Raw genomic sequence first — 20,811 nt, forward strand, 5'->3', positions numbered from 1 at the left:
CTGCAGCTCTCTAACGGGACTTTTTTTCCAATAAGCTCTGCACAAACTGCATAGAACCCTAGATTCTTCTACAGGATCACACATAAGAGGGCCACAGTTGAAGATAATAGAACAGAAGTGTGGTTTGACAAAAGGGTGAGGTCTTAGATCTACCCTGTGTAACATTTTACTCCTTTAACAATTATCAGGCACATTTAGTGCTGAGGAGATGTAGTAAAAGAGCAACCCTGCAGATGTTTTAGCTAAAGAACAGGTATCAGTAATGGCAGCACAACTTTCTTAACAATTGCTAGAGTGATCTAGAGCAGGGGGTGGTAACATATGGCCTACGGGCCAGATCCAGCCCAAGGAGCCTTTGGATCTGTCCTGCGAAGCTGTGGGTTCAGCAGCACTTGGCAGCAGTGGACTGTGCCACTCAGCAGCGCAATCAGGTGTCCAAGGCTCTTGCAAAGGGGGAACTCTCCCTGAAGCACACCATGAGGGGTGACTGGGAGATGCAGAGCAGGTGGCTGGGACCCAGTGGCTCTGGTCTCAAACCTAAACTGGGTATTTTCTGGCCCCCTGCAAGGAAACACTACTGACCCCTGATCTACTGTTATCACATCTAACAACAAAGGAGGTGGATTCATTGTTATTATTTAGTCCTCAGCCTCTCCATTGAGACTGGGAAATATCATTACTTGCCAACTAGAAGACACAAACCCATGCCAGATACATAACCCAACACTAGCTAGCAACTTTCCATTACTGCTGGATAAGATTACAACCATTAATTTAGAACTGAAAGAGTCCACTCAACTCTTTCCCCTTTGCAAATCCTACTCCCTACCTTATGGCCTATTTTTGTTGAAAAGTAACATACAAAAAGGTCATACCAGTGACGTGCATTCTGTTTGGTGACATTAATAACATATATGAGCCTCTTCTGATGCAAACTCAAGATGACATCTGTTACATGTAATTTTATATATATGGTTAATTCAAGGTACCAACTGCAAAATGGACTGAGAAGTATCACACATTTGTATAACTAATGAATAGGTTATGGCAGCTTTGCGAAGTCCAACTTACTCCCTGAAGCCAACAGATTTATCTTTCTGATGGCCAGGTATGGCACTACTTTTTTTATCACCAATATCTTTGTGGTAATTGAGTACCAAAGTAATTTTGTGTGTGGGCTAGTAAATTCTTGCAACCATTTTGCAAGACTGGAATACATTCATGTAGAGTTTGATCATTTGTGACAGAACTGGATAATATTTTTCACTTAATAAGTAATCCAAGTATGACTCAAGTAAAAAACTACTAATGTAAGATAAACATCATCTTCATGTTATTTAACTGTTTCAGAAAACCATGTAGACAAGAATACAACACAAAAGAAATGGAGCAACAGTCTACAGCATTTCATAGTAGGCAGCAAAACAGCAGAAAGCATATCACACCGGGTTTAGTCTGAGATATTCCACTGCTTGAGTGGCATGTCACAGCCCTTCTTTGCCTTACACTGTGAATGATTGGCAAGCCATGTGTTAGTGCATATGCTGTGCTAATTGCAAAATGGTGTAATGTATACTCTTCTGAAGTACTGAATAGCACAGTTCTGTGGAATCTGGAGCTAAAACCATCAGAACAAGAGTTGGAAAAATGGGGGCAGACATTCCAAACTGCACTCCCTGGTCAGGGGAAGGTAGAACTGCAATGTGGCTCAAGTCCAGCCCCTGTGTTCTTAGGGAACAATTTGTTCAAAAGGGATGTGAGTACATGAATTACTACTAGCCAATGATTATTCCTCATAAAATACTGACCAGTAGGCCTGTGTGAACAGGGAATGTTTGAGTCAATTTGGCCAATTCAGAGGACAGTGATTCAATTTAGTGATTCAAATCACTGTCCCCATTTGATTCGGCCAAATCAGAATTGGAGAATTGGCGCTGATTCAGAGATTTGGATTGGCCAGGGAGAGCTGCGGGAGAAGCCCCCATGGCTACCCTGCCTGGTGCTATCCCTCGTCCGGCCCCAGCCTAGTCCTGGCATTTAAAAAAAAAAAGCCCTGCACTCACCAGCTCTGGCAGCAACGATCAGGGACTCTGAGGGCTTGTGGCACAGCACAGGGATCACCCCCTCTGCTTGGCACCTGTGCGGCAGCTGTCACATGTCGCGGGTGCAGTGTAGCTATGCCAGGAGGCCCCAGAGCCCCTGCTATTGCCGATGAGTATAGGGCTTTGCTTTTTTTTTGTTTAAGTGCTGGGACTAGGCTGGGCCCAGGTGGGGGGATGGGGCCGGACAGGGCAGCCACGGGGGCTTCTGCCGCGGCTCTCCCCACCCAGGGAGAGGCAGGCACAGCCAGAGGAGCCGCCAGAGAACCTGCACCTGCCCAGCTGTGCCTGCCTCTCCCTGGCAGATCCAAATCTCTTCCAAATCGATTTAGTTGCTTTGGATTCAATTTGGACCTTTTAAAGATTCTCTTGCTTCAATTCACTGAATCGGGATGAACCTCCTCCAAATCGAATCAGTGACTGAAGCTTTGCACAGCCCTACTGACCAGTTCCTCTGCTGGTTTCTGTTATGTCTACCACTGTCAGCAAGTGTGAGAACAGGCTCCTGAGAGGAGGGGAAAGTGATGTGCCAGTCCCTACAGCAGCCATGATGGGCAGTTTTCCCCCCACAAAGGATGGACAAGAATGGTGAAGGATCCAGGTCCTATCAAAGACATGTGCATCTCTCAGTGATTCCACTCACTTTTCAGAAATATTATTTCCCAGGCCTGCTACTCAGGGCCTTTTAAACACTGCTTGAGACCACAGCCAAAACAAAATTGGTATGGGGCAGAAGGTCCTTCAGATCAGAATCCAGACTGGATTTAGGCATGGGCTTGAGTTCAAGACCAAAGTAGTACTAGGGGTTTGTGTTTTGATACCTCAGAAATGTCTGGCTGTGGATAGCAGTCACTACTGCCAAGGTACCAGAGTGCATGCACACACAGATGTTTCTGGCAGCTCCACCAAGCAACTGTGCTACCACAGCATAAAATGTACTCTGGGAAGGGACCAGGGCAACTGGCAGAAGCCTTATTCTATTTAGCCGAGGAGAAGTAACTCTGCTGGCAGCTGCAGACGAGCTTTAGGCGTGGACACATTCAGAATTGTGAAGGTAGAGCTGGAGTTCACTGTCCTGTAGACTAGACCTAAGATAGTGTAACACTTATTAGCTCAGCCCTGAAGAACTGAATGCGACTATAAGAGCTATGGGGTAAGGATCAAGTTGATCCAGGTGTTTGTACAGCACCTACCACAGCTGGCTCAATGCTGATTGGGGTCTATGCGTACCATGCACTACCATAATTAAAAAAAAACATAGCAAAGCAGCAGCAGCAGCATCACATTGCCATGGAGCCTGTGTTTTCCACCAGTGACTCTACCATCTGTTGACCCTTGTAGGTGGATTATCTATGTTCTGAAAATCTGACCGCAAACCAAGCTGCACGTGATTTACTTCAACTTCTAACTCGCCCTAAGGCCACCATAATTCATTGTCTCTGCGTTCCATCCTTCACATAGGTTTTAAATCCTCCTGGAAAAGGTAAGGAAATATCATTAACAATGTGGCAGCCAAGTGCAAAGGATGAAACAAGTAATCACAAAGGTGTGAAAAGGCTTTAGTGAATATCCAGGCACTAAAAGGATGTCCTGTTCCTTTGGTAACCCAGGGAGAGGAGGAACAACCACTTGCAGGATCTGGGCTGACCGAGTGTGACTAATGTCTCCACCACAAAGGCAGAATCACAAGAGCTGGGAATCAAATCATTGCAGAAGGAGCAGGTGAGGAGAATCAGAGAATGGAAACATGAGGCTTCACTACAAGAAGCCATCCAAAAGTAGCTAAAACACCAGGTTGTTTTGTGAGGAAAAGGAAGGAAAGAGATGGCAAAATAAGGTAGTTGAGAGGGCTACAGAAACCAGCATGACTGTGGGACAGAAGGAAGGGGAGAGACAAGGAGACAGACAGCAAGGGGGAAAGGATACAAGACTCATGTAGAGAGGATGAAAAGAGGAAGACAGTAGCATGGGAAAGGAAATGAAAAACACAGGAAAGAGTGAAAGGAGAGAACCTAGCCTGTGGAAATTACTCCTTCTGCTGGTCACATACAGGTGGTGCTGCCTCAGGCACTGGAAGTACCATGGTCATAGTAAAGATCTGGGGCCACCTTGCCTTGAAGTAAGGATATTGAAACAAAGCAGCAAAAGATGAAGGGAAGATGGAGGGAAAATAAAAGCATGCTTCTATTGATGTTAAAATAATTCCAGATGACCAATTTAAAAACAGTTCCAAGAGAGGTGTCTTAAGTTCAGTCTCATCTGAAAAACTGAGGGGGTTCCTTAACTGGGGTTGCAAATTCTGGTTTTTACTTTGAGGATCTCCTTACCTTCCCTCTTCTCTTTCCCATTTTATTCTTTATCAGCTGCAGAGACAGGGTCAACCTATAGCTAGATCTGTTTGAGAACTTAGCTTTTCATTCCACCAAGCATCTTCCAACACTCTGAATCAGCAGTTCTCAACTGAAATGCCATGGCCCCCCCAGGTGTCATGAGAACCTGCAAGGGGTGCTGTGATGCCTACACTGTTACAGAGTGAAATTTACCCATACGCATTCATTTCAGGGGGACATGGAGCCCAGCTGAGAGGGAGCTGCAGCTGAGGCAGCACATCTGACTGCATTACATTGTACAGGCAGGCAAGCTGCTTCTGCTTCAGCTCTTCTGGGTTCAGCTCATGCTGAAAAGCAAGAATAAGCTAAAGCAGAAGAGGCGTGCCTGCCTGTATTACATAATGAAGTCAGGTTGAGCCCACAGTGGTGGCATCCTGGAGATTGACACTGCCACCAGGTACAACTGCCCTGCATAATTTCTACTGCAGCCATTTCCAAGTTTGGCTCTCGTGTATTTTCTGAAAACAGAGGTGTGGGGGACAATTCCATCTGCCCTGCCTGCCTCTGTTTCTGGGAGACACCGAGCAGGGTCAGACTGGGAAGGGTTGTGGCAAAAGTGCATGCTCCTGCCACAGCCACTTCTCAGTCAGGTTCTGCAGGAGGTATACAGTGGAGATCCACCTGGCTCAAGTGGTGGTGGCAGTGGGCTAAGTATAATATATAATTATAAGGATCTAATCAAGTAATAACTAATTAACAATCAACAAGATAGGTATGTTTATATTCCAATATTCATAACATATTTCCATTCATTTTTTAAATGCAGTTCCATGAGATTTGAAAAAGTGAGGGGTGCCTTGAATCTAAAATAGCTGAGAACCGCTACCCTAAACTAGTTAAAATAGAGTGGGTCTAGAGTGCCTGCATGTCAGAGATCACCACCAGGCAGCTGAAGGTGAGGACATCATTCAACACAAATGTCAAGCTGATGCAAAGTGTCAGACTCACTTTCTGTGTCTTTGGAAATACTGGACTGTTTCTCCAAAATCAAACTAGAGGATGGCGAAATGGAAGTTTTTTCTGAGCTTGCTTGGCGGTTCGGCTTCATAAATGACATAGATGAGGCAGCTACGAAAGGGAGGCAAAATGAAATTAAGGGAAACTGCTTTCACTTGGGAAAGTGTTATGAAACACTGACAGGTTTTCCGCTTTAAGGAATGAATAGGAGACAACTGTTTGAGTATAAATTCTTTGGGGAAGTATGAGGTTATTCAATTCCTTACTGACTAAAACTGCAGCAAATGCCAGTACATTCAGTGACAGAATGTCAGCAGAATTATAAAAATGTTTTTTTTGCCTGCATAAAGCTCAACTGGCTCAAATGCAAGGAAATGAGGAAGAAAAATGCACCTTCTAGCCCAGGGGCCGGAACATAGGGCTGCAGTGCACTGGTCCCATGACTGCTGTCTCAATGTACAGGCTGAAGTAGCATGTGTCCTACTTGTACAAATGCAGATCCCATGGTCATTTCCCTGTGACCTCAGTGATGACAGTGATCCATGTGGGGTGGGTAAAAAGAGCCACTCAACAGTAGACAGTTGGGGTATTGGAGGCAAAGGCCCACCCAAATAGTCCCAAAACAGAGCAAGCAAAAAATAAGGGTCTCATGCTAAGCAAATTTCACCTTGAAATGTATAAAAAGTTGGACGAAATTGTTCTCCTAAACCACAGAATTTGATTAATAACCTGCGAAAAATGATGATGTCTTTCTTTCCAGATCTTCTTGCATTTTAAGGAGTACTCGCTCTTGCTCGAGGGCTTCTATGTACTTGGAATAAGACCAGGAAACCTGCAAGAACCATTTTAAAAAATCAGTCTCTTCACCATGTAGCTGGTAGTCGATGGTCTGTTTCAACAAAGAACGGGCTTGTTTATGTTACTACAATGCTAGTATTCTTCCAGCTGAAAGAGGGATTGGAAAGAAGAGTTTTGTCTTCACAATGGTGAAACTGAAAGAAATGGAGAAAACATTCCTAGCAATGAGTAAATCCCAAAATATCAGAGGTGCAGTTCAGGGAAGTCTGAGAGGCTGAATGCTTAAGCTAATTATTCAGGTCCCCATTTACCTTCTCTCCCCCCTTCTGTCCACATCTTCAAATGCTGTATCCTTTTGTTCTTTCAAGATTCATTCTTTTGTTCTCCTGAGCCCCTTACCTTACTACTCTCCTTGATGGCCTATCCCCCACTCCCAAATCCCAACAGGCCTATCAAACCTTCCAGTACTTTCTGCCTTCCTAGCAGTATTCTGCTATCTATGGTAAGATGATATATCTAAGACATGGCAGCTCCTCTCCTCTAAAAGAACAAATGTTGGTCTTTCAATTTTAATTTACCTAATTCAGTGTAAATTCTAGATCACTCATCCAAACTATTATAAGGACTATAATGTAACGTATAGACTAAGCCAAGACTTCTCTATATCAGCCCTTTTCCCTAAAACTTTAAGGGCCTGATTCTATTCCACTTATTAGGAATCTAAGTAGACTTAGGTGCCTAAATATAATTCTATTCCACCCTGTTCAAGTTCATAAAAATCCATTAATGCATCTACTTTTGTAACCTACAATCACCTGACCTCTGAGTAACAAAAAAGGCAGCAAGAAAAAAGGAATACCCTCCCAACTTCTGCATTAAATATTTTCCAGGGTCTGGAGCAAGGTAGAAGAGAATCGCACTTAGGTGCCTAAGTCCACTTACAATCCTAATAAATGGAATAGGATCCAGCCCAATTTTGTATTTGGTGGCTCAGTTTAAAGAACTATTACTACAACAGAACGCAGTTTGAAGACAGAAGCTGTTTCAGTAGATTTTACCAGTTTCCCAAAAATTGTGAGGTCCAAGGATATCAGGGCCTGGTCATGCAGCATTATGTCCTGGGAATGAGCCAGTTCACTGTTTTCTAGAGACAGGTTTGAACAAAGGTAGAATATTTGTTTGAGGGAAAGGACCAAAAGCAGGATAATTCACTTATCCAAACTATGGTGAAATTTGGGGTAGCTGAGGCTGGTCCTTCTGCATTCTCAACATCCACAAGCTTTACACCACAAATCATCGCTTAGTATTCATAAGCTGCTGTGTCCATTCTGTCCAACAAAAATTACCATTTCCCTTTCATTATATGCCACAGTTTGATACATCATGAAGACTGTTCTCAATGAAGCAGCAGGCAATTCTACATGCAAGTACCAAGATCTCATAAACAGTGCCCATTTCCAAGTTTTTCAACCTTAAAACCAATTCCCATAGGAGTTGTGGCAAAACTAAATTCCCCAAAAGGCATCAATAGCCCCAGGGTATGGATAATGTCTAATACGGATCTGGACCTCATTGCCTTTGGCTTACTTCTAGTTTATACCTGTGCTATTCTCACTTCTCAGCTTGAAAGGTCTGAAATGTTCCTCAGAATCTAAAACTGAGAAACATCAGGAGTAGGGCAGGTTACTGATCTGCAAAATTAATGGGTAGGAGTTAAAGATTTTTAAGAACACTGCAAAAGCTGATTTTAAAGCCAGTCTTCCCCCTTCCATTTTCTTTAGCACCTGTTTCAGCTCTCGATGCAGGTTGAGGTAAAGATATCTAGAGCAAGCTATACTGTTACTCACCTGCCGTGCAGATGCTGATGTAGATGCAGAAGAAGGTGTTCTTCTGCCCACACCCCATTCTTCTCCAGACACACTGCTTGCTATACTGACAACCTTTTTCCCTTGCTGTTGTCAATAGAAACAAGTCTTTGATTAGATGCACATAGTGGCAGCTGACCTGGGATGACAATTGAGATGTAACAATGCCATGGACAATATCTTTGTACATTACAGGCATATTTTGAACAAAGATTTACAATTCCCAGTTGATCATTTCTTGCTTCACAAGAGGTATCATAAGACTTGCTGGATGGTAGGATGTACCTGCAATGGAGCACACTTCCATCTATTTTAAGACCAGGCAGGACCACTGTGATCTTACACTCTGACCCCCTGCTTAACTCAGGCCATAGGGCTTCCTTGAATTAATTTGTGCCTCAAGATCCAAGGGCTGTGGTTGAGCTAGAGCATATCTTTTAATCTTTTGGCTAACACAGGCCATGGGACATCCTTGAATTATTTCCTGTTTGACTTACGGTATCTCTTTGAGAAAAAACATCCAATCTTGATTTAAAGATTTTCAGTGAAGGAGAAGCCAGTCGAACCCTTGTTAAGTTGTTCCAGTGGTTAACTACCCGCACTGTTAATATTGTTTTAAAATGCTTCAAAGGGATATCTGAAAGACCTTTATAAAAGGATTAATTAACCTCACTACAGCCCTCTGACGCAACTAAGGGTCACCCATTCTGCAGAAGGGATACCTGAGGAAAAAAAAAAAAGATTAAAAGGCTTCCCAAGGTCCTAAGGGGAGTCTATGGAAGAGCTGGCAAAAGAACCATGATCTCCCGGTTATTTGTTCCACAACACTATCCTTTCTTTCTACCACCACACTATTCTTTCTCTGTACCTCCCTCAATATCTTATGGATTAGTAGTCATGAAATACTATCCAAATGAGTGCTGACCTGCTCCTCCACCAGGCATTTCATCTGAAGCAAGGCTCCTAACCCCTGCAAAATTCCCAGTTACTTGGACTGAGAAAAAATTTCTGAAGACAAATTTTATTTATACGCAGGAAATGTGGAGATATATGTGAGATTGTGAATGATTTTTTTCTCATAGTATGCAGGGTAAGGTCATGACATAGTAAAATCTTTCATACCATGACATCACCATCAAAAAAAAAAAACCTTGGTGAGGTTGATTCCAGTGAAGGAAACATGGGTCTTTTATACTTTGCCTTTGATACAAGAAAATCTCTAAGTTGCTAAAGAAGTTTGATCAGGAAGGAGAGACAGGACTCCAAGAAAAATCAAGAGTCTCCCAAATGAAGCAAGTATTTATCAAACATAGACATTACTTAGTCAGGAGAGTCGCCTGTGAAATGGCACAAATCCCTCAAGGGCTTACCAGTTTTTGGAAGTGTGGAATGAAATTCAAGACTCATTTCCAAAATCTGCACCATACCACTATAACTCAATAGTGAGGATACAGCGTACCAATAAAAAACAGTGCTATTTGCCAAAATATATAAGTTCACATGAATAAGAAATCAATCACACATCAGCAATTCTTTCCATATAACAGAACTTTCCTGCATCAAGTATTGGATTTCCTGTTTTCCAGATTTCCTGGAATTTTCCTAACAATATGTTTTTCTCCCACAGTTGTAATAGCATACTATAAACTGCCAGATTTTGAACCCAGAATGAATGCAAAATAATTTTATTCTCCAAGGAATCACATCATTTAAAAAAAATAAATCAGTCTGTGGTTTCAGATAGAAAGATCCTGATCCTATAAGGTGCCAAATACCCTCCATTCTTATTGACAAAAGATACTCAGCACTTTGCAGGATTTAGTCTAAATTGTTTGGTAACATCCATTTGTGCCAAAGAAAAGTGAAATCCAGGCACCTGGGAATCTCCTTATTCTGAAGGGAGGACAAAGGAAGAACAAGTGCAGATTTAAAACAAACATTAACAAAACCTCATTCAGGTTTTGGATAACTCTCAGGCTAAAATTTCAGAATTACTTTGGAAGTGAAGCAAAGTGCAACTGCATATTTAACTCACTAAAAATACTGGCATAAGAACAATTTACAGAAAAGAACTGATGCAACCACCATATGTCACATGCAGTCTAATACCTTAAAGAAGAACAAATCCATGGCTCAAAGCTCAATCCCACTAGCTGGCCTAGGCCACAGGCATGTAGTTCAAAGAGAGGGTATAAAGCATATTTCCCCAAGCCGAAGTCATTCCACATACAACTGCTACCTCAGCCCAACAGCTGAAGGATCTGCATATCAGGTAATCTCCAAAGGAAAAGAAGTGTCTGAGGTGAAAGCAAAAACAGGCAGTAATTGCCACTGCATCCTTTCCTCATGACTATGGCAATGTCTACCCAGGCATTTGTTCGTGGAAGCAATGTGCTCTGGAGAAAAGAGCATGAGTTCTGGTTTTGACACTGATTATTGGGTCGCTTGTGTTAGTCACAGTATCTGCCAATTCTCAGTTTCCCCTGTCTCTAAAATAGGAATACTGGTAGATACTGGTAGAATACTAGTTCTCACAGAGTGCTGTGAAGATTAGTTAGTTTAGGCCTCTACCCATCCATGTACTCATGAACACCATAGATCAGTATCTGAACAGCATGTTTATATGGTACTTTGAGGATGTAAACTACTATACACATTATAATCAACTGATTTCAATGCAGCTGTTCCTTTGCCCTTAAAAAGGCACTCTCAAACTCATCCGAACATTTAGGTTTTGAAAAAAGAACTTTTAGTCCAACCTATGACCAGCACAAATTTTTCTGTCATTTTAAAAACAAGATTATCTCCAGGAAAAACAGCTTTACAAACTAACATCGCCATTGGAGAGGTACATCTGAAACACAGATCCTTTCTGCCAATGCATAAGCCCCTAAAACCTGGTACTGATTGGAAACTCCCTCTAAACAAAAGTGTAAATGAGTAGCCTAAGATCCCACTACAAAAGCTGAGGGACATATAATAAAACATCCAGAAGAAGAGTAAGCAACACATCAGAATTTTAAAATGTGTTGTTTAAATTCTACAAGGTGCTTTTGGTAACACATCTAAGAAAATGGGTTTTTAAAAATGTAATTGATAGCCTTATAGATACCAGCTAAGTAAACCCTGCTTAAAAATCCTGCATGCATGCAGGTAAACACTTATCACATTTACACACGCAATATATAGAACGAGCTGTTTGAAAATATTCCCTCCAGCCTTTTTTTTTTATTTTTTACATTTTTGCACCCCCCACCCCAAAGGTAAATAAAAATGTACTTTCCCCTCTATTAAAAATGAGAGCGAGGAGGGAGTCCCCAGCTGTGCAAACACAGATATAATGTGCTTCTCTTTAAGAACAGTATTCCTATTGACTTCCCTTCTTAAAATTAAGCCTGTGTATAAACATATGCAGTACTGGGGCCTAATTCCCCAATACTGAATAGTATTTAAAATCTGTATTCTAAAAAAATATTAGAGTCTTTCCATTGACTTCAGTGGATTTTGGGTCAAGCCCATAGAGGGGATATTTGTATTGTTAATGTTTATTCACCAGAAGGTGTGTTTTTGGTCTTTCAGCCTCTCACCTGAGTCTTGGTGAGTCGTTCTTCTGCTGATTTTCTTTTCCCTTTTTCCACTTTCTTTTCCTTTTTCCTCCCCAACACAGGCAAAATTTTTTCATCAGCCAAATTGCTTCGAAACTCACAGAATTTTGGCCAAAATTTAAACAGAAGAGCAAAAATAGTCATCTGAGTAGAAAGAAAAGGAAGTTCAACTTGCCGATGTTAAGAAAACAGAGTTTACTGTAAAAAAATGTAGTTTACCATAAGAATGAAATAACTATTTCTTTTTTTAAATACACAGCATGTTTCCTCCCACGTACGGTCTCCTGACAATTCAGTCCAGCTTTGCCTTGCACATGCTTTTCATCAGCGTGTTTATTACTGGTGAGAAATCTTCCTAAAACACAGTTAAAAGGCACTTTCTTTTTCTATATTTCCCTAAACAATCATCTGCATTAATGAAAACATCCATCACTTTTTTTTACAAGTATTCTTACTAAAATATGCATCAGTTGAATTACTTTTTACACCACTATTCTGCTCAACTATTTAAAATATTCTGTTCATCAGGGAGAGGGCTTTTTTTCTCTTCCTCTTTAAGAGAAAGGAAATACTTTTTTGCCTCTGGAAAAGCTCTTAAACCACATTACAGATCCATGAGCAAATCTTGGATAATTTTTAAATGATATAATCTCTCACAGGGTCTTTGTTGAACTGGAATAAGGAAAACAATAAAAAAAGAGAGATTCAGTGCATTCTATTGTCGCACATATCAAGACTCATATATTTAAAAAAATTTAAGCACTAAACTACCATCAGAATCAATGGGAGTTCAACACCCAAATATCTTTAATATACTAGGCTCAGATTTTTAACCTGCTGAAGATCCTATGCTTTTCTTTGATTTAAAAAATAGCTGGCCTCAGAGATTTAGGCCCAAAATGCTTACTAGTGTCCATCCTGTTGTTTTCCCAAATTCTTCTATTAGTTCCACTCTGTACTTCTAGAGTTTGGTACATTTAACAGTAGTGCAGCTTAATCTTAAATTAGCCTTCTCATTTATCTGACGATCTATATAAATCCTCCTGTCTTACAAATCATTTGCCTCTTGTGACTTTAATGGAACTAAGTATGCTTGTAGATTTTAAAAGGAGCTGGCATCAGTTTGGCAAAAGGGGGAAGAATCAGTTACTTCTATTTTTTAAACATAAAAGCATAAAAGGTAATAACCATACAAGGTTAATAGTATGAATTTAAAAATAACCCTGTTTGGTCAGTGGAACAGAATTAGCTGAGCGAACATTCCTCCCAAGCCAGCTCCTTAAATCTCCAGGAACAAAAAATGGCTGGAGAGTCAGAAAGTTAAGATGCCTGTTGTGCTTTCTTGACATCTGATAGTTTTTAGATTTAGAAGTTTGGATCCTCAGACCACAAAAATTGGTTCATTTTATTAATTAAGACATAGAAATTAAGCAATCCAAGAAACAAAAGTAGTATGTCTAAAGGAGTGCCCCATTCCAGGGTATAAATAACAGCATTTACCCAATCTACTGAGTGATTAATATTCTGAAGTCTCTTCTTTACATTTACCCTTAATCTCAATAAAAACAGTTATTTACAATGAAGGCACAGACCCTTCTGGACATAAAGGGCCCTGGTTAAGGCATACCAGTTTCAATAGCGAACAGCACACAAGAGAGCAATGTGGTGGGCACCAACTACCTTTGACTTCCCAGCCTGAGAGATCAGATACTCTTTGCAGTTGGGTCACTCACACCTCTGGATCTGTAGCAAGATACCTTATAACCTGCTAATACACCCCTAAGAACAACTTGATATCCACACTTATTTATGGGCAGAAAATTGTGACCTCAAAAAGCAAAACCTACCCCTACAAATCAGGCACAATACCTCTAGTCTAATCTGTTACTGATTTATCCTTGTCCTCTTACCTGTGCCTCTCTGAACACATAAGGCCCAAGTTCTCTCCTGTGCTCTACAATCTTTTGAGCTTGCTCAACTGGAATGTCAATTTGTAGAGCTGGAGGGATGGCAGAATTAATAAAGCAGTTGATGATAGCTGTGATCTTATTCTGGATGGTAACATCATCACAGTGAGAATGGCACATGTCCTGAATGGGAGAAGATGCAATATGCAGTGAATATGGCACTACATATTAGAAGCTATCTACCTCCCTTTCCCCCAGTTCTTAACAAGGACAAAGAAATGCAGAGAACATCAGCTCCATGCAACTAATTAACTAAGGTACAACTGAGTTCTTACATTAACAGCAAATACATGTTATCATGACACCAAAAAAGCCAGTGGGATTACTAGGTTGCATACATAGTTATGGAGTGGAGATAAATAGTTCCTGTTTACACGATTCTGATGAAACCGTGTATTTGATATCCCTGATTCAATCTGAGCAGGTAATTGACAAATGGGAGACAGCTCTGAGAAGAACACTAGAAGTGTTGTATTCAGCCATAATATCATTTTATGCTTTGCCTACTAATTTGAGATGTAATACATTTCAAAAAATGAAAGCAAAGAGAAAAGAAAAATAAGTCACATAGGATATAAAGGAAAGATGAGAGCAGGATGAAGGGAAGCAGACAGACACAATCCCACAGAGTGTTACATTTTTTTCATACTTATTTTAGGAAACATTTCTTTTTCAGTTGCCCAGAGACATGCCGCCAATCTGACAGGCTGTAAGGAACAATGCAGGCCTCAGCACCCAGAGGGAGTTCTGCTTGAACATTAATGGCATGGTATGATTCAGACACTAGAGGCAGGCACAATTCAAAACTCTACCCACAGTTTTGGCAGTATTCCTCCAGTACAGCCTGACCTGCCACACTCCTGCTAGTTCAGTCTTTTGAATCTTACAAAGAGCAGTGACTGCCAGCCCTGCCAAAATACCATGGGTGTATGATTGTGGTCAGACTGTACTTTTCTTTGTTTGATAGGAAAACAAATAAAATTAACATAAATGGAGGGTCAAACAATAATAGCTTTCTTCCTAGAAGAGTTCCACAAAGAAAATGCCTGAACTGGCAAACCACTTTTCTCCACAGTACCGTTATGAAGAACCACTAATCTGGATGTGTCTCAGACATTTTGAGTGTAGGTATTAGCCCCCCCAGCTAGTCTCACTTTTGAAGTAAAAAATTAATCTCCATCTCATAGCCTTAGCTAAAGAGTCTTGGTTCTTTTATGCTTTCTGAACTGGCTGGCCTTGAAGAAGCCTGTTCTGGCAATTTCAAACATAATGTACCAGCTCTGATTTCCTGTGGTTCTGATGTTCATTTGCCCAATGAATTAATGATGCCAAAGCAAGTAGTTACTGTTTTGATGAGTACCTCATTAATGTATGGTTGTCATTTACTTTAAGAAATGCTTGAAAATTGCAAACTGAGGTCACAGCTTACCAGAACAAACATATTCTTGGCCCTTTTCCCCCCTGACTGGGACCATCTTTAATATATGTTCACAAACTGTCTAGCACAACTAGGCCTAGTCCTGACTGGGCTCTCCATAGAATGATAGAAAATTAGGGTTGAAAGGGACCTCAGGAGGTCATCTAGTCCAACCCCCTGCTCAAAGCAGGACCAGCCCCAACTAGATCATCCCAACCAAGACTTTGTCTAGCCAGGTGTTGAAAACCTCCAGGGATGCATCTTCCACCACCTCTCTGGATTACCTGCTGCAGTGTTTTACTACCCTCCCAGTGAGAAAATTCTTCCTAATATCAAACCTGAATTTCCCCTTGCTGCAACTTGAGACTGTTGCTCTTTGTTCTGTCACCTGCCACCACTGAAAACAGTCTAGCTCCTCTATCCTCTTTGGAACACCCTTTCATGTACTTAAAGGCTGCTATTAAGTCCCCTCTCAGTCTCCTCTTCTCTAGACTAAATAAGCCCAGTTCCCTCAGTCTTTCCTCAGAAGTCATGTCCCCCAGCCTCCTCACCATTTTTTTTCACCGTCCACTGGACTCTCTTCAATTTGTCCACATCCTTTCTGTAGTGGGGGCCCAAACCTGAACGTAAAACTCCAGATGTGGCCTCACCAATGCTGAATAGAGGGGAATAATCACTTCCCTTTACCTACTGGGAACACACCTACCAATGCAGCTCAGTATGCTGCTAGCCTTCTTGGCAACAAGGGCACACTGCTGGTTCATATTCAGCTGATTGTCCACTGTAACCCCCAGATCCTTTTCTGCAGAGCTGCTGCCCACTCAGTCAGCCCCTACCCTGTACTTGTGCATGGGACTGTTCCATTCTATGTCCAGGACTTTGCACTTCTCCTTGTTGAACCTTATGAGATTCCTTTTGGCCCAATCCTCCAATTTGTCTAGATCACTCTGAATCCTAGCCCTACCCTCTAGCATATCTACTACTCTCCACAGCTTGGTGTCATCTGCAAACTTGCTGAGGATGCACTCTATGCCATCTTCCAGGTCATTGATGACAACATTGAACAAAATCAGTACTAGTCCAGCATGGTACAAACACTAAATCATCATCATATTTGACTATATTGCCTGATTGCAGCAATTCCCAGCATTCTGAGAACAGAAGCCTAGCATAGTCATAGTCAGTCACAGTGCTCTCCTAACCTCATCACAGACTTCTGATTCCCTGCCAGGACCATCTGATCCCTAGGGAGCTTTAAACTGAAGGGAGAAATGCAGAACAAGTAGAGGAGTCATTGGGCCTTGGGTTCAGCAATGCTCCCCACAGCAGTATTTGGCAGCAATATGATCTAAAGGCACAATCTGGTTCTCATTTTTTTCCTGTGTGCATTTTCTGTCAGGCTATCACAATTTCACAAGGGGCAAGTATTCATGAGAGAAACAGTCCAAGTTTGGTTCTTGCAACTTCAGTTCAGCTAGGCCAGGAGTCTGTCTTTTAAAGTGTAAGCTCTTTGGGCTATTTGTATACACCTGATTTCAGAGGTATGACTGATTCAGTGATATATTCTCTCTACTTTAAATGTGGAGTACTGCTAGAACTATAATGCCCCCAAACCTGGATGAGTATTTCAGTGCTGTCACTGCATTTGCACAGCACAGTGTACATCAATGCTAAGCAACAATATTTTGGACATAGACTGGATCTCTTTAAATGTGTATTATGATTCTATAATATGTATAAGCATAAAGGAATATGAGTATGAAATGCTCAATTAGTTTAAAAGATTCGTCTAAAAGACTGGAGGCTCTGCATGGAAGAAAACAATAAACCAGTGAAGCAAACTGCACTGATGTTGATAGTAAACTGATTAAAGGTATTCTAGTTGAAAGTCTCCAAAAACACATTAATGGATACATGCACTTAAAACGACTTCCATTTTACCTTGTATTTCTGAACCTCTTGCCAGAAGAGCACTCCATTCCCCAGTAAGTCTCCTTTCAAAGACACAAAGCGCTGAAACTGAAATGCTGTTACTGGATTCAACAGCGCTTTACGAAAAGTAATTATTTCCCGAGATGAAGAAACCCACTTATTGTCCACATGCTGTCAAAAGAAAAAATAAATGCACCGAATAAACTCTGTTTCAAAAAGCAATAACAAAGGCATTAGTTAGGGTAAACTGTCTGATACTTATCTTTGCACTGACCCTAACTTTCAGTAGTTTATGACATGGATACAATAGAACTTGGCAATCTTTCTTTACTTTCTTTCTTTCTTTTTTCCCCTTTGGTTTGGTTTGGGCAACATTTTTTGGAAGATGTGATGGGAGAGGAAATGACTGACAATGATTTAGAACATATGACTACATACTATGAAGTATGGAAACAGCCATTGTTACTTTTTAGGGAACAGTTTGAGTTCTTTTTTGTTTTTTACAAACAAACAACAAAGAAAAAGGAACAGACAAATCACACAGCTAAAAATTCTAAAGTGCTTCTGACAGGGACCTCGCTAACAAAATCAGCTTTGAAATGTGTTGTCACGATTACCAATGGCAGCTGGAGAGTTTGCTCTCTCCGGAAGAAAGTCTACTGATAGTAAAATATGATTTAAAGTCCTCACGATATTTTGGGTATCTTCAGGTAGCAAAATAGACAGAAAGTAATAATCAGGCAGAAAAGCGAGAGGAGAAAAGGATGATTCAGGCAGAAGTTTGCTGGAAATGAAGTATGGAATGGAAATCAGTCCTCCGTCCTTTTTTACTGAACCAACAGTACGTCTTATGCTTTATTATTACCAGTAGTCACTAAACGTAAGTCAAACAATTCCCCATCATTATCAGATCGATGATTGCAAATTAGCCTATAATATTGGTATGACATTCACCTGGACCAAGAGGGGGTGTGGGGGGGGGGGAGGTGGAGCATAGTCCAGTAGTTACCCGGAGGCAGAGGAATGTGTTGTTCTTGCAGAGATTGAAGGGTTCTTGCATATTTATCTGATACCAAGTAGACACACTCTGGCCGCTGTCAAGTTACCTAGCTAAGTTTCCCTGTCTTTCTAAGGCTGATATTAATATTACAAGCTTTGCCTGATTCTATCATTAAATAACTGAAAGAAACATCCTAGGAAAGTAACTTAGAATGGATCAAGATCAGAAACAGTCTCCATTCTTCTGACAACATGAATTGTGAGGTTTTGTTTATACAATGGTAAAGCACAACTGGGGTGGAAAGGGCTGCTCTTGTCTGTCTCCATTCTTACACAGTTTAGCATTCTTAGAGGTGGGGTTAGCCGGCTGCTTCTCATTCCTGAAATTCTGCAAGATTCTAGCTTGTCACCCCTCTAGCTGAATGTATTTAATGAGGTTGCTAGGAGGGTTAGGAAGGAACCAGGGTCTGTATAACTTTATGTGTTCTTATGATACATAGCTGTATTTTTCCATCCTTTCTCATTTAGCCAAAGCTGTTACATGTATTACATCGTGTTTGGGCGGTCAGAGCAAGCTGGCTGAGCCTTAATCCAAGTAAGATTAAGGGGAGTCATAGATTTGAAGGCCAGAAGGGACCACTGTAATGACTGAATTTAAGCTCTTGCAAATGCTGGACACATGATGTTGGCTGCAGGAATGAACTGGAAAATATGGCAGGAAGATCAGTCCTTCAACATGAGGACAGGCGCCTTCTGCTGGATTCACTATGTGAGTCTCTGGTTAATTCCGCAGCTGCTGCTAAAATATCCAGGGGCAGCAATAGGCATGCTGGCTTGTTCTCATCTTTAACTGGCCAGAAGGATGTAACTATGTCATTTGAAGAATGAGAACTTCTGGCCACTATCCATGACTAGATCAAGTTGAGACTAATCAGTCCAGGAACTAGTTCACAGCCCAGGCAGCAGGGCTTCACTTCTCTTGCAATAAAGGAATATGGTGACAGCCCAACAATCTCATCACCTTAAAATAAGTTAAATCAGGACAGTTCCAAAAGAACTGTCTTCCTGATCCTCCTCAAAAGCCCGAAGCTTGTTCCATACATAGTCCCTAGAGTCACTATAACCAGGAGTTGACTGCATGTTAGAACATGAGAGCAAAATGTTATTAGTCAGGCCTGCTCAGCTATGCAGTGGGCAAGGTGCTCCTCCTATACCAGTCCTGATCTACTTAAACCCTGCTTATGACACACAGTGTCATGAGTGACAAGCTGGAAAAAGCTGTTATCCTAAACACAGATACCAGGTGAAAATTCAAAAAACAGAATCCACATGGCACTAGGGATTCTTTTCTATCCAGTGGTTTTCATGAGTGATTGGTGACCTGGTCTCCAATTGTTTTCAACAGACAATAAAAGTTAGACTGAATAAATGTATACAACTTGTATGTTGGCAACCACAGAGTTCTTTGCTCTTTAAGGGGAAAAATACTGGCAAACATCTCCTAAACTGTCATACTACAGAAGTTTAAGATTTCTAAAACTGATATTATCTTGGTGCTGTACAAATAAAATACAATTCTAAATGAAACAGATACTGTGAGATAGTATTAAACCTGCCCACTCTTCTGCATACTTCACATTCTCTTTTGTTTCTGCATGTAATCCACTTGCAACAATAAACAAACTACCAGATGCTCGAATGAACAGCTTGTCCCAATAAGTCCACAGCATGAAATCCAGATAAACATGCACTTAAGGTATGAAACCAGTTCTAAGCCTTGGAGGCTATGGGCACTGCACAGTCTTTGGTGAGATGTATACACTGTATAAGATGGACCTCTCCGGACACGGAGAGTCCCATCCAGCTGGGCTAAATTTGCCACTAGTCTAAGTGAGCAGAACTCCCCTGAAGCCAATGCATTTGCAACAATTTTTGACAGTTGAGTTTGGGGCTTGTTTGTAAAAATGTGGACTAATGAAAAATCCTGAGGGTTTGAACAGAAAAGGCTAAGGAAATTGAGGGAAGAGGAAAATAATAGACATCACTTGCCTTCCAGGCCCCATTCCTCTTCTCATTTCTCTGGATTAGGAGATCTTCAGCTATGTCCCTTATCTGTGGGTGAATATAAGATGATCAGTACATTTATATGCCTTGTATTAAATTCCTATGTACAGTACCATAACAGGTGAAGGTTGGAGGCCAGTTAGTTAAGGCATTTTGTTATGGATACAGAGGTGTGAGTTAGTTTCACTCCTTTCCCATCTGTAAATGGGCACCCAATCATTTGCACTAGGAAGTTGAAGGCTGCTAGATATGACAGTAGCTTCATTACTCCCCTTGTGTGTTGTTGGCTAAGCTTGGGATGAACCTTCAACCAAATGCTAACCAAAACCATAGATATTAAGTGAAGTATATCAATAAAATATACACGTGTGTACTGACAGATAATCCAATCCACCTATGATTTTGATGGCTCTCTGAATCCTCTCTTTGTTGAAAAGAGAATTAAATCAAATAAGTGTCCATAAATAGCTCTGCCTAGTTAGACATGGCAGTTTTTTCTGCATCAGTAAAAAATCTGGTTTCAATTTTTTGGGTGTGCTAAAAACAAGATTTTTTGCTGTTCTTCCCAGCAATATGATTTTTTCCCACAGATCCCAAAGTCGATATACTACCATAAAAAGTAAGTGAGACACAAGCTATGTCTATCCGCCAGCTTTTCGGCTCTGATGGACCGGCTGGAGTAATGGTTTCCTTACTACCAACTCTAATGTGTACATTA

General features: G+C 41.1%; 1 protein-coding gene across 5 annotated transcripts in view; it reads right to left on the reverse strand.

Moving 5' to 3' along the window:
- Positions 1–3,408: 3,408 nt before the first annotated feature.
- The window catches only part of RGS22 (regulator of G-protein signaling 22), a 94,792-nt gene continuing 77,389 nt past the window's right edge, over positions 3,409–20,811 (reverse strand). For 3 of the 5 annotated variants that reach the window (XM_019551229.1, XM_019551224.1, XM_019551210.1), the window contains 8 exons: positions 20,079–20,141; positions 17,040–17,201; positions 13,625–13,804; positions 11,697–11,858; positions 8,092–8,196; positions 6,176–6,278; positions 5,438–5,557; positions 3,409–3,573 (listed from right to left, as the gene is read on the reverse strand). In XM_019551229.1, the coding sequence (XP_019406774.1) occupies positions 3,530–3,573; positions 5,438–5,557; positions 6,176–6,278; positions 8,092–8,196; positions 11,697–11,858; positions 13,625–13,804; positions 17,040–17,201; positions 20,079–20,141 (939 nt within the window). In that variant the 3' untranslated portion in view covers positions 3,409–3,529. The other 2 variants (XM_019551213.1, XM_019551227.1) reach the window with 2 other exon arrangements.

The sequence above is a fragment of the Crocodylus porosus genome, unplaced genomic scaffold (genome assembly GCF_001723895.1).
Source record: "Crocodylus porosus isolate Cpor-Errol unplaced genomic scaffold, CroPor_comp1, whole genome shotgun sequence".
NCBI lineage: Eukaryota > Metazoa > Chordata > Crocodylia > Crocodylidae > Crocodylus > Crocodylus porosus.